Source organism: Acartia tonsa, chromosome 11 (genome assembly GCF_053477335.1).
Source record: "Acartia tonsa isolate MP-2025a chromosome 11, ASM5347733v1, whole genome shotgun sequence".
NCBI classification, from domain to species: Eukaryota; Metazoa; Arthropoda; class Copepoda; order Calanoida; family Acartiidae; genus Acartia; species Acartia tonsa.
The window spans coordinates 31919436-31937280 of NC_137270.1; the positions used below are offsets into that span (position 1 = coordinate 31919436).

The following is a 17845-nucleotide window of genomic DNA, read 5'->3' on the forward strand; positions in this document are numbered from 1 at the left end:
ACTTTACGGAATTATGTGATAAAATTACGCTCTTTTTCATTATTTTTGATATCCGCAGAAAGCTGTCTATAATACGACACAAAAAATAACTATAATGATGCATTGTTAAAAAATTAAGGGAGGAGGAATACAAAGAAATCTCGTAATGCCTTTTTTAGAACCCTTGACAACTTCTTTTGATCAAAATTTTTACCCTTCATGATTCTTTGAATTCAATTACATAACTCCTACATAATCTCTCCCTCCAAAATTTTCAAATGGAATAAGTAGATTTTGAATATGAAACACAAAAGATTTTTCTTTATTAAACTAGAAAATGCAGAAATTCTTAATAGCAGCCATCTTCGCTTCTAAGCTGCAAACATGACCACAATGCTTATGAAGGTGCTTTGACTTTTGTGTCGGAACCTAAATTGGGACATAGTGCATTTCATTACTCTAGGTTAGGTAACTTCATTTCACTTTTCAATAAAATCTAAAATGCAGCCGTTTTTGAGAAAATTAGATTTGAAAATTTTTAGTTCAATTTTCATCCCCTAGGAGTTAACGCATAATCATGACAAGAAAAGCAAATATCATTTATTTAAAATTTTTAACAAGTTCGCTTTTATAAATTTTTTTATAAAACCACTCCTGAAGTGAGTTGATTCATGGCCATTTTTATCAGTTGCTTTGCTAAGGTCACGGAAATTCAGTCTGAAATAAATCATATATAGAGAGGTTTTATGAAAGACTTTATAAAAGCAAACTTGTTCAAAATTTTAAATACAAAATCTTTGCTCTTCTGGTCATGACTCTGCGGTAACTCCTAGTGGATGAAAATTGAACTAAAAATTTTCAAATCTAATTTTCTCAAAAACGGCTGCATTTTAGATTTTATTGAAAAGTGAAATGAAGTTACCTAACCTAGGGTAATGAAATGCACTATGTCCCAATTTAGGTTCTGACACAAAAGTCAAAGCACCTTCGAACGCACTGTGTGACAAGTTAAAAAAACAGTGCAATTATGAGGCTCTTTGAATAATTAATTATGTAAGATACTCTTTGTATGCTAAAATAACCTAATTTTTAAAATATAGTCGTCTATAATAATAAAATAGTGCAAGTGAATCTAAACTAATTATTCATCACAAAGTGCAGACATTTAATTTGATGTGAGTAATAAATTAAGTGATAAAATATGATAAATTAAACAATTCAGTGTGACTCTTTGTATTCAGAAGAAAATATACTCTTTGTATTTTTTCCCTCTCTTCTAATGTCGTCTTCGCTGCTTAACTATAAGATCTACCATCAGCATTGATCCTGATGTCATCTTCATGATTGAGAATATGCCCGTACAAATACCTACGTCCCCTCCAATCCAACACAAGCACAATGCCTGAATAATTTTTAATTTAGAAATTTAGTAAATGTAATATTTTAACATATAAGGAAAGCTTATATTGATAAAAAATATCACAACAAAGAACTATATGGTTTCTTAATTGATGTACACGCCCAATTATGATAAACATAATAACTCCTAATGTAGATTAGATTAAAATTAATGTGAAAAAGTTTAGATTCTACTAGTTGGTATTTCAAAATAGATATTTCTTTAAAGACTCTTAGGTTTTTAGCCATCTAATGAGAAAACGTGTTTATGAAACGTTGGTGACCGGCTTTATTTCAAATCCAATGTTCCCTTCCCCATGATTTTGTAGATATAATCAATAAAAATCCACAATTTTTTGCAAAATATTACCTGTAATAACAGCGAGTATTAGTAGAAATATCCAAGAATAAGCAATTCCATAAATCAGAGGACTACTACATAGAAAGCGACTTCAGTAGCGCAGCAATTTTAGTTATTTAATATTTATTTTATTTATGTGCCTAACATTGACGAACATATTAGAACTAACTACTATTAACCCCCAAGGATCTAAAGGGATAAGACAGTAGCCGAAAAATTGATGTACATCCCCAATGATGATACACAAAATTACCCCTTTTGTAGAAAAGAATAGTGATTGAAGCGTTAGAACACTCAACTTAATCAAAATTTACTAAAGTACCCAAGGTTGTTTCGCAAACGAATAAGAAAACGTTGTTCTAAAACTTTGGGGACTAATATAAACAGCCCGTTATCCCCTCTCTCTGGATAGCCCCAGACCTGACAAGAACGAACCACTTACAAATACGGGACAGCACAAGGATGGTGTGTGAACGTGGAGCATGGCTTGGCTGTGCTATTTAATGCCAAATCTTCATCAGTTAGAATTCCAGGATAACAACAGGAATCATCACATTCTAAATATATAAAGCCTAACATAAAAGTAACATGATGATTATCTATCTTGTGCGTGTCTGAAGTTTAAAATCTCGCTAACTGCTGGACCGATAGGTATGATTTTTTTTACAGAAAAGATACTTTTAAGTTCGGGGAAGGTTTATGACTATTTTAGGAGAGGGTACCTCCACCCTCAAAGAAATCGCCTATGGATACAGTATACAAACACGCAATCAATAGAGTATCTTTGCCATAAAACCCGAAACCAAACCTTCATGAGTCATGCCGCAGTCACATTCCTCTGGATGTTCCAGCTTTCCGTTGCCACAAACCGGTTCTGGGGGAGGCTCCGGCGGGTCCTCGTCTTGTGGTGGTTTGTCCTGGTAAAAATAATTTGTAAAAGGGGGTGAAAGTGAAGGCCAAGAAAACTTCGCGATTTGTAATTATCAAGTTTTTTTTAACTAGTACATTCTATATGCTAAAATATTTGAATGTAAATGTTTTATACAAGAATTTGTAAATGGCAGATTATGCATTTATTTTTCAGATCAAGGGAAGTTTTTTTTAAAAGTTTACTAAGGGGAGGAGTTCAAACCCCCCTAAAAATATCCTCGACTCGCATTTTTTACCGATTTTTGGCAACCAACTAAAAAAAATATTTTAAGCTTACTGTAAAATAAAAATAAAACCTTTATCTTAAAATCGCAAAAAAACTGGCATTTTTGATGAGTTTATATATAACAAAATGATGGAAAAATATTTTTTGTTTGTAAAACTATGAAATTCGGTTACAGCACTACGTGTAGCACACCTAGTAATGATAATAAGTAAATGAATCGGTTACAATCTTCTAATTTATCACATTGGAATTGCAGAAAACTAATTTCTATAAATAACATTTATAACAAACTATTTTTTTAACATGAGAAGTATAAGGAAGATGCGGCAGACACCTTGGAGTAGTGATGATATTTGTCAAGTGTAATAGGTTAATGTTCTGTGTCATGGGTCCTTAAGGTCTTGTTCTCAATTATTTATTCCTTTGGGCATGTTTTTATTCGTGTTATCCTTTACCATTGTCTTTAAAAAAAAGATTTGTTGTTAATTGATGGTAGATTTGATGATTTTCTTGAAATTTTGGAAAATTTTTTATAATCTTTTTTTTACCAAAATTAAAATCTTGTTTAAACTATTGATTCGTTTGGTTCGAGTCTTCGTCTTTTAATGCTTTATGTTTAAATATGGCATCATTTATCCCATTAGGTAGCATATAGAACAATGGATACCAGCAAAAAAAGACAAACCAAGTAAGCAGTACGGTTGCTATTAATAAGACAGGCATTTTTATCTAATTTGTATAGAAAAATAAAAATAAACTTAGAGTTGAGGTTAGAAAAATATTTGTTCTATTATAATTTTAAAATATTTTTAGCTAATTTAAATTTACTAAATATTTTTCCTAATTGGAAGAATGTAAATAATGTCATCTTAAATAAAAATTTGGGCATTTCACTAACGGCGATTTCTGCAATTGTTAAATATTATCCACCATCATCAAATCCATGAAATAGATGTCTAGACATCCTTCAATGTCCATAATGAATTTGGATTAATTAAAGCAACTATAAGCTAGTCTAAAATATCAATAATACGTTTTTTTTCTCGCATCGTATTAAAAACAGCTTTCTGCGGATATAAAATGTACAATCATAAGATTAAAACCAGTTTTGTTAGCCCCGAGATGCCGAATGAACGCTCTAACAAAACTGGTTTTAATCTTATGATTGTACATTTGGTTTTTATATTTGTAGAAAACTGGATTTAATACGATGCTATACATAATTTTGAGTATGGCTGAGTGCCGGTCCTAATCCAGTGGATATTGATCGGATTCGAAGCAATACTGGAAATATATTAATAACCACCTCGCAGTTTTCTTCGGGTGGACGGTTAACAGGACAAGCTGGAGCGCTGTGGGCCCATACTGATTACAAGGTTAAATATCTATTTTAGGCTTTCTTTTCAGGGTGGGATGGGACATTGGGCTGTTTATTACAATAGTCTCCAAAGTTTTAAAATAACCTTTTCTTATTTGTTCGCTTTGAATTTTGATTGGTTGGTTAATTTAGTTGAGTGTCCATACATTTCAACCACTAATTGTAAACTACCAGAAGTGGTAACTTTGTGTATCATCATTGGGGATGTATATTGATTTATTGGTCATTGTCTTATCCATTAAGATTCCTGGGTTAAAATACAGTAATAATATGGCTAATCTTATCATATAAAATTAGTTTGTAAATGGTTATACCCTTGCTTAAAACAAACCCAAGTTATAATATAGAAGTAAAAGTATTTCATATACAATAGAAGGACGATATAAACCCTGTTTAAGAAAGTCCAAGCGTCTGAAATGTATTAAACACAAAGACAGCCAAAATGCATGTCCTCAATAATACAAAGTAGCTTGATGTCTATCCGTCCCTTAAGATCTCGGTAACAACTGAACGGATCGGATTCTACTCTTCAAGGTATATACCTATTGGTCCTGTGGTGGTTTTAAGCTTTTTTTTCTTGGGAGGTGGGACACACCCAACCCCCCCAAAAATGAAAACTCCCCATCCCCCCCCCCAAAAAAAAAAAAATTCTGGGGAAACTACTTCACATAAATTATTGGCAGCAACACCAGAATTTCTATTTTTTATTTTTATGGATCTCGCTAATCGCTTAACCGATATGGTTCTCCTTTACAGTGAAGCTTCTTATGGCTTCAGTAATAGTTTATAACAATTTTTTGGGATTTTATCTTTACCCTCCCAATAGAAATCGCCCCAAGAAAAATTAATCCCCCTACTAAAAAAAAACTTTCAAGTTAGTTTTTTCCTGTTCCTTTTAAAAACTAAAATGGAAAGTGAAAATCCCCCCCATTCCCTAAAATATCCCTAGAAGTCTCTGGGGACGGGTGGCCACTAGTTTTCTGATAAAGCAGGTAATGATGTTAGCCATGCTTTGACTTTGGTTTTTTCTAAGGAAGATATTAATCCTTGCCTTTCTTGAGAATATTTATGGTTGTCGATTCTTCATCTGAAAATAAAACCAAATTCAAAGTAGTAAGATTTTTTGTAGGAAACTTGAGATCTCGGAAATTATTGGTCCAAATTGGTTGTATTTTTCAAGGAAGCTTTATAGATATCTTTGAGTTGTTTTAGGCTATTTCTGAACTATTTTACCCTCTCCTAGAAGGCTAGGGACGAAGCGACTAGTATTATCATAAAATGATAAATAAATCAGAGTTTTATTGTGGTCTGAGAGTAAATGGCTTCTAAGCATAAACTAAAAAAATAGGTATCTAGGTAATTTGAAGATTCATTGCATTTTCTTGAAAGAAAATAATATACAAAACCGCAATGTTTTTAGTATCAATATATGGTGTTTTGCCGTAGTTTAAAACCTATAGTACTATAGTACATACTATTAAACACCTTTTCAATACAGCTGTAAGAACTCTAATCATTTGCTTTTATTTCTGCATACTCCCATTAAATATTCACAAAAAAAGTTACCTTCATTTTCCAGTTTGAAACAACTTGAATAGAGATCCTTATCTTCGATGATGGCATGTAGTCTAAAAAAAATAGTGTGTGTTACTAAAATGAAAACATCCAGAAGTATAGAAAAGGTAGGAATACCTAAGTATTACCAATTGCAATTTCAGCAGTTTTTGGGGACTGGTTTAGTATAGGTATACTTTGACTGCCCCCCTAACTACAAAATATAACCAACAAGCGAAAAATCTAAACTAATATTTCAGGAGTATATAAAAAGGTCACATTTTTTGCTGAAATTACAAAATATTTTTTCCCGAATTATTTCAGTTGTTGGTTACAGCTGCCAGAAATCAGCAGAAATTACAAATATTTTTTCTCTCGAATTAATTCATTTGTTGTTACAGCTGAGTGTCGAAAGGCCTGAATCAAAACAATTTAGGTACTAATATTATAAAACAACTGAAAGTTGGACAGCGAAAAAAGTCATTGATTAGAATTCATGGATTTCTTGTGCAGAATATTTACAGCAAAATTAATCTCTCTATTTTTACTAACAGTCAAGAAAAACACAATTAATTTCAAGTAAATCTCATTTCATCCTTAAAATCACATGGTGACCGACAGATACCTAAAGTGAGTTGCAAATTGGATGCTCTTGGGTAAGGATTCCACAAAATTCAGCTGTGTATCTTAAATAGCAGCCTAGTAAACCAAATGTTCATCCAGAGCGTTACGGACTGACTGACAGACAAAGTAAATTACTATGTACCTGTGTTGCATTGCTTGAAGACTGCAGGATGAAAAATTCAGAGGTTTGCTTTCTCCAGCCCCCATTATAAACTAATTTGTTAACAATCCATAATATGCATCCAATATAATAAAGTAAATTCCCAATGTATTCAGTAAGATCTTAAAAAAAGAAATTTTAAGGAAGCCAGCAGGAAATACACGGCTCTAACCGCTGAAAGACTGCAACAAGTAGAACCAATACCCAAAATTTGAAGACTCTAGCCTCAATAAAGAAAAAGTTATAGGCATTTTAGAGAGTTAATATCTTCAAAATTTCCAGCCCTCATAACAGAAATATTAATATTAAAAAAAATTACACCAGCTAGAAGCAAAGTATGAGCTTATTTTGGACACAAAGTAAAAATGCCACTAAATGATTACATTTTTACAATAAAAAAACCTTTTCATAGTGAAAATCTCTCAAAAAATTTAATTTTAACTTTTGTATGTAAATGTAAAATCCATACAGAAAATGAGTAAACTAATAATTTAATAATAAATAAATTGTGTAAATGCTGTAAAAATGGAATTGTTCCTTTTTCGCGTCACAATCTTGGTAAGCAGATGTATTTGTACCGTCATGTCCTGGGTTCACAGAATATTAAATAATAAAGGGGGCATTTTTTTCGCGATATTCCATAAAGATTCCAGTAAATTGCTATTATTTAGTCAAAGCTTTCACACAACTTTACCGAAAATACGCGAAAAAATAACCCCTTTAGGTATTCAAATTGTTATTTTCATTATAAAGGATAGAATAAAGTGATAAATCTTTTAAAAATCGTTGCTATTTACCTTTTACTCAAAAAATGGCCATTAAGAATTTGTTACCAAAAAAAAAGAAAAAAAATGTACTGAAAAGTTTAACTAAAAATTCGAGAAAAATGACAATTTTTCCACTGTCAAAACATGATGAAATTTATTAGCCTGGATTAACAAGTCAATAATTTTTATTTGTTAAATAATGGGCTAGAGGTTATTTATGTAACTACATAAGGTAATAATTTAAAGAAAACTTTTATTAATAATATTCTATGTTTCTTTGCCTGTGCCAAAATTATGGCCAATTTCATGGGACATCGTTAGCACTGTGGAATCCTAGAGATAAAAACAAAAATAAGATTAAGTTGAAAAAATGGGGAATAGTCCCTTTCGTAACATCGCCCCATAAGGGGCGATTCTTCGTATTTTTAAAATGGCTTTTTATAGGTTATATTGGGTTAGGTGATTGCCCCACAGGATTAGATAATTCGCCCCGCAGGGTTAGAACCCCCCGCAGAGGCTAGAAATAGGAGAAAAGCTACTGTGAAAAATACGAAGAATCGCCCCATAAGGTGCGATGTTACGAAAGGGACTATACCCAAAAAATGCATTAAGACACTGCAACGATGGTTCTAAGGATAGGCTAATAGCAGACAAATTAATCCTCTTTTTTTCATCCCTCAGTTAATGTAATTTGCAAATAAAGGGTTTATGATTAATGTTGTTCCCATTTCTTTCAGGTTTTGTGCTTTCTAACCCAAATTTTGAATTAAAACAATGAAATAAATTGCAAAATTTTAGGGAGGGAGGGAACATTACACTGTAAATTACCCAAAGTTTTATAACAAAGTTATCTTATTCGATGGCTCGAATACTGGTTTGTTGGTTACAAACAATTTAAATTATTGTCCAAACTTTTCAACCCATAGTTTTCACCTACAGAAGGAGAGGGGTCTACATCAATTTATCGCCCATTGTCTTATCCCTTAAATATTTATAAACTAATGGTTACCTTGCTTTGATTCATAAGATTAGTTTTAGTGAGGCCAGTATTGTCAGATTTTCTGCACAGACCCTTCACAGTTGCAAGTCCAACTGTACAGCCAAAGTCCCTGAATTTTGTGGATATTTTTTAATGCATTGTTGACCTGAACTAGCAGCTACGCTTCTAGAGACCTCTAGGAGCACTAAAGGAGGATATATTGGTACCCAAATTGTTATAAACACGTTTTCTCAATCGTTGACTTTGTAACTTTGAGTACTTTTATTGAATTTTAAATAATTGATTTCAAACTAATAAAAACTAAACGTTTCAACAAATAATTTTTAATCTAACGAAGGTATAATCTACTTATTAACACCGTTGATGTATATCAATTTACCTCCATTGTCTTATCCCTTAAGATTTCTGTTCCTACCTGTTTGTTAAAAGATGCGCCAAACAGTATTCAGAAGTATCATAGCTTCGGGAAAACTAAAACAAAATAAAAAATTATAAGAGAAATAAGGCAAATATGTTCATTTCAAAACTAAATAACTTTTGCACAAGCTAGATCATTGTGATTTTTCTATCTTTTTAATGTTGATCTTCCTTCTGACCTCTACTGTGCCCAGTTCTTTTTGTCTGTTGGATTGCCTATCTGTTAATATGATCAGATCATTTGTCTATCTATCTGTCTATCTTTCTGTCCGTCTGATTATCTATCCAGTAATCACCTGATGTAGGACAATTGATTCATTGTTGCAATTTGGTAGGAAATCTTCTATCAACCAAATATCTAAAAACAAGTACAATTTTGTCGTTATGGCGAGGCGATAGCATGATAACTTTATATTAGTTTTAAAAATATGTTTATACTGAAATACAGTTAATTTTAATAACTTAAAATTACTGGTTGAAAAGTTTAGACACTTCTTACTAGTTAGGAACCAACCAATGTAAATTCAATAAAAATTTGGGTATCCATATTATTTACAGTCCAATGTCACTCCCTGGCAAAGCTGTAAATCTCAACAAACAAACATGGACTACAAAGAAGCCACGCTAGAAAAAGGTATATAATAGTTATTTTACCGCATCGTATTATAAGAACTTTCCGTGGATAGTTATTTAAATGAAATATTAAATGACTAGCGGCTACACCTCTAGAGGCCTCTAGGGGGCATTTGAGGAGGAGAGAGTCGAATTTAATAATTCAATTTCTTATTTTAGATTTTAAAAGAAAAAGTAAAAAAAAAATTTACGTTTGATGTTTGTTTTTCGTTGAACTCTCTTTCTAAAATTGAGAAATTTTAAAAAAGTTTAATTTCTCCAGGAAGGGTGGTGGTACCCTCCCCCAAAATAGTTATAAACCTTCCCGGGACATATGAGAATCTACCCTGTTAAGGAGAACCCGATCGGTTCAGCGGTTAGCGAGATCCTTCGGTACAAACAAACACACAGATAGACACACAAACATCCTGTTACTTTAGTATAAGGATTAAACCAAAGGCCTAAAAAAATGGCAGGTATTAATTTTTTATCTTTATTTTAATATTCTTGGAAATTGTCTGTTTCAGTATGGCTGAGAACCGGTTCTAATCCAGCGGATATTAATACCTTGGTTTCGAAGCCATACTAGAAAAATGTTTACCTTGTAATCTGAGGTATATATTGTGATTTGGAGGATTTTGTAGGATTGTTCTCTGAAAAGAGTAAAATCTATATCAGTATTTACTCGTCTCAGAGATGTTAAGCTGCAAATAGACTTAGACTTTGCACATATAGCAGCCAACAAAAAGTAAACCATCTGTTGATTTTGCATTAGAGTAAAACAACAGAGGGGGAGAGGTAAAATAATTGTATGTTCCCACCCCGTGGACCCTGTGTCGACTTGGTTCTTTAAATATCAGAAAATTGCGTCGCAAATATTAAAACAGCCAAGTCGCTACAAAAGAGCAGAAAGCAATTTGCTAGCAGAAAAAGGTCCCCAGGTAGTTGTCTGGATTATACATATATTTTCCTAAAATATATATTAATAAAAATTAATTTTCCTTATGAGGAAATATTAAAAATGTACAATAAATTTTGGTTTTCCATTTGCAAGCAAAAATATCCACGGAATTTTATTCTGCCTAACATGTGAAAATAAGGCGTACAACTATTCATGATTTGGAGTCATTTCTTACCTTATAAATTTCATTTACACTGTCGACTAAGCCTTTCACATTTCTGTTAAATATATTATTCTTATTATTTGATCTATTTACTTTTAGTTGCATAATAAATCTAAAGGGATAATACAATACACGTTAAATTGATGTACATCACCAATGATGTAAACATAATTAACACTTCTAAATATGAAAATTAATGGTGGAAAAGTTTGCACACTGCTAGTTAGTACAAACCAATCAAGATTTTAAAAAGTCCCAAAACTATTCGAGTAAAAGAATGAAACAACAAATTTCTAGAATAATTTATGGCACAATGCCCCCTCTTAAAAAAAATTTGTGACACGACTACTAATAAAAGTCCTTATTTATAATGTGGTCGGATTGTTCCAAACCTGTGTTCCTATTGGTCTAATGACTGGGATTGACCATCTAGACTTTCTATATTTATTCTTGTCGCCCACTATTTTTCTTAAACTGTCTTGTTTTACAGGGATCTAAAAATCTCAAAAATGATGATACCCCTTCTGTAGATCTGTAATAAACCAACCAATCAAAATTCACTTAAGTTTCAAAGTTCTTAAGCCAACCAATAAGAAAAGGGCATTATAAAACTTTGGCGACCAGTGTAATAAACAGCCAATTATCCTCTCTCTCTCTCACATCATTTAAAGATTAGCTACTATATAAATTCTAAAATAAAACTCGAACTTTTGAACCAATCTGTCCTTGTTTTATTGGACCAAACCCAAATTGTAATGGATTCCTAATCTTGTATCTTATGCATACAATCTATATGTTAATATGTGAAAATAAAATTACATCCAGAAAACATTAAGTTTATATTATATTCAACAATGATAGGTTTAGTTTTTATTTTGGTTCCCAACTAGTTTGTGTACAAACATTTTTATCTATCTTTTTGTATTTTTGTTTATCATCATTGGGGATGCATCAATTTATCGTCCAATGTCCCTTAGTTTTCTTTGTGAATTCTATAACATTAGGATATTTCAGGGATTTGCAAACAAACTAAATTATAGCATAGGTAGGCTACTAGAAATAAAAATAATTTTCCTGACTAAATCTTCGTTCTTTGGTATACTATTCGAAGGGAAAACTGTATTTTGATCTAAAAAATAATAATAAGGTTTAGGAGTCTTTCATAAAAGTATTAATAAAAGATTTTTAAACTGACAGATATTGTTAGTCTTGGCTTTTGTGTTGGTATTCAAATATTTTTATTAACGTCTCTAGAATGAATAGTATTCTTCTATATTCATCTTTCCCGTAATATAACTATGTAAGGGGTTATGTAATCAAATGGGGAGGGAAGGGGCAGCTAAATAAGCTAAAACTATGCAACAAATTTAAACCTGGGACCTATGTGAAGGCTCGCTAAAAGGAAAAATCCTAACTAGTTCAGTAGTTGGCGAGATCTTATCTAACCAATAAGAAAACTTATCACTTTATAAAATACGAAACACTTACCTATAGCTATTAAAAGATTACAAGCTCTATCTCTAGCCGCTTCTACAATGAGTCCTAACATAATAAATAATTATAATAAAATAATTGATATTTGTAAAAGCTTATTTTCAAAGGGATAGTTGGATGAATTCTATTTACGATTAGATTTACTGAGAGTTGTGTACCTCAAATTATTTTGTTAAAAAGAATAGGTATTATAAGGGTAGGGGAAGTTTGTACACTTATAAGAAATGAAAATTGAATTTTGGGACTTTCCTTCTAGGGGCTAGTGGGGCAAAAGACACCCCTATAACACTAAAATTTAAGTACTGAACTTATTTTTAAAGATATCGAGCTGATTTTTTTTATTGGAAACTATTTTCACATAACTGAAAAAAGTATTAACTTCAGATTTCAATTACGCACTATCCTTCTAGGCGCTTTTGGGGTGAAACAACCCCCCCCCCACCCAAAAAAAAAAATACTGATTTGATATAAACAAGAATGGGATTCTTAAGACTTTTAGGTATTATTTTTAAATTAAAAGGTTGAAAATTTAAATTCTTTCACATTCATGCCCTATTGATTCCACGGAAAAGGAAAAAACACGCGGTTCGTTTAATAAAAATTCAAATGCATTTCGTGCTACATAATCAAACAAAAATGCTCTATTTAATACATTAGTTTGAAACCAACAAGCCAATAACTCTTTAAATTAGAGAAATAATAAATGTAATCTACAAAATTTGTAATATTACAAATCATTCTATTGGATAATCTTTCTCTGGAATTTCTAAGTGTTTACTTGAACCTTATATATTAAATGATCTTGGAGTTAAATAAGAGATAAAACTTCACAGCAGTTATAGATTAGCTTTGCTTTAAATGAGTAAACCTACCTATTGACAAAAGTGGTATTGATAAAAATAAATATTTTCTGAGGACGGATAATTCCATTTTTACAATTGTTTCTTGTTTCTCTATCACAGTTTGTTCATTTTACCTGCACAAAATAATAGTTATTTATCGCATCGTATTATAAACAGCTTTCCGCGGATATAAAAATGTACAATTATAAGATTAAAACTAGTTTTATTAGCCACGAGATGCCAAAGGCACGGGCAATTGTACATTTTTTATTCGTAGAAAACTGGATATAAAACGATACGATGCATGATTTTTCATTATGGCTTAGAACCGGTTCTAATCCAGCAGAAATTAATCGGTTTCGAAGCCAAATGTGTTAAACCTGTTTAATTTAGGGGCAAACCTGAGACACAGTAGCCAAGCGGACAACCATGCCCATCTACCTCGCCATTTTATTAACTCAATGTGATGCAATAGTTTATTTACTTTTCTTTAAATTTATTTCATTTTGCCAAATTCAAACAAAATCAAATCAAATACTCAAAAATTATACTTTCTTGCAGAATAAAACCAATAAAAGAGTTAAAACCACCTACTCCGAGGCGACCGCCAAATCAAGGAGAAGGCTTTGTGGAAGTAAACTCTAGGTAAACCCTTATTTTGTTATTCATCATTTGTTGTATCAAAAATTGCCAAAAGAAACAAAAGACCTAACTATCTGAGATTACTAGTGTCGAAATATTTGTTAACAATAAATCCATGCAGTTTCAAAATTTTGATAAAGAATAAAAATCCATGATAGTATATATATAGTTTGTTATTGTTTAGAATGTAAACTGCCGATTGAGCACCTACTAAGTTTGCATCCAAAAAAAATAAACTAAGGTAAATTGTTATTTAGCAAAACAAAAGATCAACTATTCCAGAAATACCATAGCAATCAAGTATTTATAAAAAAAAAAAATTGAAAAGTTAAAAGTCCTGATCAAACAAATTTCATTTCAAATTCAATTTTATCACTTAAAGGATAATTATATTGTATATAATAATGAATTATTTGTAGATTGTATCTTACCGTTCAATCCATCACCAATTGTAACTGTAATCAAAATCCAACAGAGGTACACAAATTTATTTGAAATATTTTCTTTTAAATTGAGAATTTCAATTAGCAACTCATGTAACGAAATTTTATTTGTTTCAGCACATTCATCAGCAACGATCAAAGCAAATAGCATCAAAAAAGCCTCATATAGCCACTCTTTAGTAAGTTTTATGTTATTTAATTATGAAATATGTAGTATGGGCAAAGTTATTCCTTGTATATATGTCGTTTGTTAAACTATAAACTCTGAAATATTATAACTAAGCAATGAGTACCTATAAAATATTTAATTGCAAGATTTTATCTTTCCATAGTTAATTAGATACTCTATTCAGGAAATTAACCGCTTATGGATAATTAATACTTCAGAAGAATGAAAATGTCCATAAGAATTAAGTTCTTCAAGTCATCATATGAGGCTCCCCAGGTACGCTGACCTGTAAAGAATTCCAGTATATCCGCCATCAGACTGGGGCAGCGCAAAATGTCTGTCCGCCTGTCAGCTATTTTTTAGGGGTAATGTGTTTTTTCTTCTGCTCATATGGTAGAAGAATGTTTTTTATGTGAAGAATTTGCTAACCAATGCTAATTTAACCCTTAACGGTCGGGGAACGCCCCCCCTCCGGTTTTTTTCTATCTCATTTTCTGTGTGTGAAAGATAAAGAGCCCAAACTGCATGACTTTTTAAAGTATGGGTATGTCACATAACTGAGAGTTAGAGTTTTTTTATTATCTCCATCCTGGCGGGCACAGAATGCCAGCAAACCTGGCAGAGTTATCCAGGTAGAGAAATTTTTTTTTTTGACTTAAACAACGCATTTTATCTTTAAAAAATACTAAAATATCCTCTAGTAGTACATCCTTAAATGAAATACAGGTGTTCAGTCAATTTTAGGTTCCAGGTATGATCCTGCAGGTTCTGATCCTCCAGGTCTCCAGAAATCTTTAAAAGGCTCCTGTGGCCGCAATTTTTGAATTAGAGACTTCAGATTACATCTATAATACAAAGTAGAACGATGTCTGTCCGTCTGTCTGTCCGTCTGAAGCTTAAGATCTCAGTAACCACTGAACCGATTGGGCTCTACTCTTCAGGGAATATACCTACTGGTCCTGTGATGGTTTTAAGCTATTTTCTTAGGGGGTGGGACACCCCCAACCCCCCCAAAAAATGTAAATACCCCCCCAAAAAAAAAAAATTATTTTTTTACTTTTTCTTTTTAAATCTAAAATACAAAAAATTAAGTTGATCAAACCTCTTGGGGCAAAGCCCCTAGAGGCTAGGGGCGAAGCCGCTAGTGTCTATATAATGTATTAAAATTATATCAAGATCCGCCGCCGTTTTCCCGCCGACAGCCAGCAGCGGCGGCTGGCAGCTGCCAAGTACAGCTGAGTCCGCTGAAATTTATGCTTTGATATTTCTAATAAAAAATTTATATAAAGATAAACATTTTCTGCAAAATTGTTCTTCTAGCTTCAAAAATAATAAAATAACAGCCGTTTGAAATTTTAAGTAAAAAAGGACCTAAAAACAAAGGTTGTTAAATAAAAGGGTGAAGGAAGCGAAAATTGACTTTAACTTATAAAAGGTCGGAAAATCATTATCAAACAGGGGACTTGCACAAAGCTACTATCAAAGATAAATTGCTAAAATGATGTTAAGATTATTATGTCAGTGTTCGAAAATTATTAGTTCAAGAATTTTTTTTTACTTTAAAATTCATGCAGTTCATGGATGATGTTACAAAAAATGGTTTACATTTGTAAATTACGAAGGATAGATATAACGATCATAATGAAATGTTTACATTAAACTTTTATTGTTTCCCTATTTCACAATTTAACATATCAAGGACTTTTTGCAAACTAGCAATTATGTGTTCAACTTGAGAGATGGGTAAGGAGAGAAAGGGAAGAGAGGGAGAAAAAAAGGGAAGAGAGAGAGAAAAAAAGGGAAGAGAAAGAAGGAAAAGTGTTTTCAAAATAAACTTATCAAACTTTGATTTTCTTCCCTTCTATAGCTTTATTCATAGAAGGGTATTAATGTTATAAGTCCAAATCACAATTAAAATTACATTACATAATGATTAATATTTCTATATTAGGGGGGGGGGGGGAGATGATTTTTTTCACCTCTTTCATATCGCAACGATCTCACAAACCGCTCAAAAGATCTTACCAAATAAAAAAACAATTCTATCTAGCTGCTTTGGTAATTTGTATTTAACTTACATGTCCCATTTCTAAAATATGACTCCCCTTAATTAAAATCAGATCTCTATCTCTGTTCTCATTATTTCATTTTACATATTTATTTTGTTTTTTTTAGAACATTTTTTATTCTGAAAAAGTAAAATTAATGCATAAATTAATAAAAAGAACACTTAATGAAATTTAACAGGAACAACAATGTTCATGAGTAGCGCAGCAGTAGGAGTATTACTAGAAATTTGAGATAAATAAAAAAAATTTTATGCTATTATATAAAGTAGTAAGCTTTTATTGTCTGTAGAAAAGGATCTCACTAACCCTTGAACTGATATTGTTTTCCTTTACAGTAATACGTTTTATTGGTCCAGGGAAATTTTTTAAAACTATTTTGGGGGAGGGTATCACCGCCCTTTCAAGAGGAATCGCCCACAAAAACTACCCCCTGCCCTTTAAAAAACACAAAATTTATGTTGGGGGAACGACTTCTCACCCAACACAAAAGATCCTAGAGGCCTTTGGGGGTGTAGTCGCTAGTAGAGATAATATGAAAATTAGGAATTTGTTTAGCATACTGAAACATATGTAATTCAATTTTGAGGACAGATGTAAAAGCAAATTCAGTGAATTATTGAAAATATCTGTCATAATTTGACTGCACTAATATAAAAAAAGGTTTAAATGCGCTACATGTTAATATAGTTATCAAAGAGGACTATCCACGAACAAGAGCAAGTGATTCTAAACATCTTCCAGCATTGACCCATAGTATTTTTTTAGTAAATATATTAAGCTTATGTTTAATATTTGCTATATCAACTAAAAAGTTAGGTTTCACTATGGTTTTATATGAAAAAAACTTTGAAATGTTAATCATTGTTTGGTGCAATATTATCGAATGTTTTGATGAGTTCAAACTGTTGTTTAAAAGCTTTGACACAAAAGTATATTATTGTGATTAAAATGTATATTTAGAAAAAGGGTTGGTAACTTGTAAACAGTTTAATTAATGTACTTTTTCAATTTACAACATTTGATGCTTTTCTGCAGTGTTATTTTATTTTGTCCTTTAAACTCAACAAAGCATTTGATGATATTGCTTTGAAAATTGATTTACATATCAAAGTTTTTTTCATATAAAACCATGGTGAAACCTAACTTTTTAGTCGATAAAGCAAATATTAAACATAAACCTAGTATATTCACTAAAAAAATACTATGGGTCAATGCTGGAAGATGCTTACTCTGGTTCGTGGATAGTCCTCTTTAAGTTAATATTTAATAATTTCTTTAAGTATCCTTTTCAATTTGAAGCATATTCGTATATATAAAATAATCATAATTTTACTAAAATATTAAAGTTTTGGTTTAATTAGATATGAATAAAAATGAAGTTATTAAATAAAATGATAAAAATACATACTTAATAAAATTGCAAATTTAATTAAATCACATTTCTTAGTAAATCAATATAAATATTTTTACAATAATGTAATACTTTAATAATAAAATTAATGTATCAACTAGGTTAATCTGTATTTTGGCTTTGAAACCGATTAATATCCTCTGGATAAGAACCGGTTCTAAGCCATACTGAAAAATCATACATAGTATCGTATTATATCCAGTTTTCTATGAATATAAAAATGTACAATTATAATAACAAAACTA

General features: G+C 31.4%; 1 protein-coding gene and 1 long non-coding RNA gene across 3 annotated transcripts; one reads left to right on the forward strand and one right to left on the reverse strand.

Annotated features, from left to right (window-relative positions):
- Positions 1-966: 966 nt before the first annotated feature.
- LOC145332173 (zinc metalloproteinase-disintegrin-like brevilysin H2b) lies at positions 967-16305 on the reverse strand. 2 transcript variants are annotated; one of them, XM_080177132.1, is made up of 19 exons: positions 16225-16305; positions 12897-12999; positions 12019-12072; positions 11605-11659; positions 10543-10585; positions 10008-10059; positions 9091-9152; positions 8793-8848; positions 8387-8486; positions 7659-7710; positions 7148-7197; positions 6593-6663; positions 5839-5900; positions 5324-5359; positions 4201-4259; positions 2547-2655; positions 2181-2295; positions 1748-1812; positions 967-1381 (listed from the first exon to the last, which is right to left on the reverse strand). In XM_080177132.1, exons 2-19 carry the CDS (start codon positions 12952-12954, stop codon positions 1275-1277), a joined length of 1206 nt encoding a protein of 401 aa, XP_080033258.1. In that variant the 5' UTR covers positions 12955-12999; positions 16225-16305; the 3' UTR covers positions 967-1274. The 2 variants fall into 2 exon arrangements, with proteins under 2 accessions (XP_080033258.1, XP_080033257.1); XM_080177131.1 differs by having other exon boundaries at positions 12897-13000; positions 16199-16305.
- LOC145332179 (uncharacterized) lies at positions 13402-14172 on the forward strand. Its single transcript, XR_013884073.1, has 4 exons — positions 13402-13511; positions 13693-13749; positions 13928-13985; positions 14069-14172. It is a non-coding gene; the product is annotated as an uncharacterized LOC145332179 (long non-coding RNA).
- Positions 16306-17845: the final 1540 nt, after the last annotated feature.

Bases quoted from the DNA above. Each gene is read 5' to 3' on its own strand.
- LOC145332173 (XM_080177132.1), bottom strand. From the start codon at position 12,954: ATGGAATTATCCGTCCTCAGAAAATATTTATTTTTATCAATACCACTT. The intron at 6,664-7,147 runs GAACAATTCCAT...TTAACAAATTAG, and splicing joins AAGATTGTGACGCGAAAAAG to TTTATAATGGGGGCTGGAGA. The intron at 5,901-6,592 runs GTACATAGTAAT...TATTTTTTTTAG, and splicing joins CTTCAAGCAATGCAACACAG to ACTACATGCCATCATCGAAG.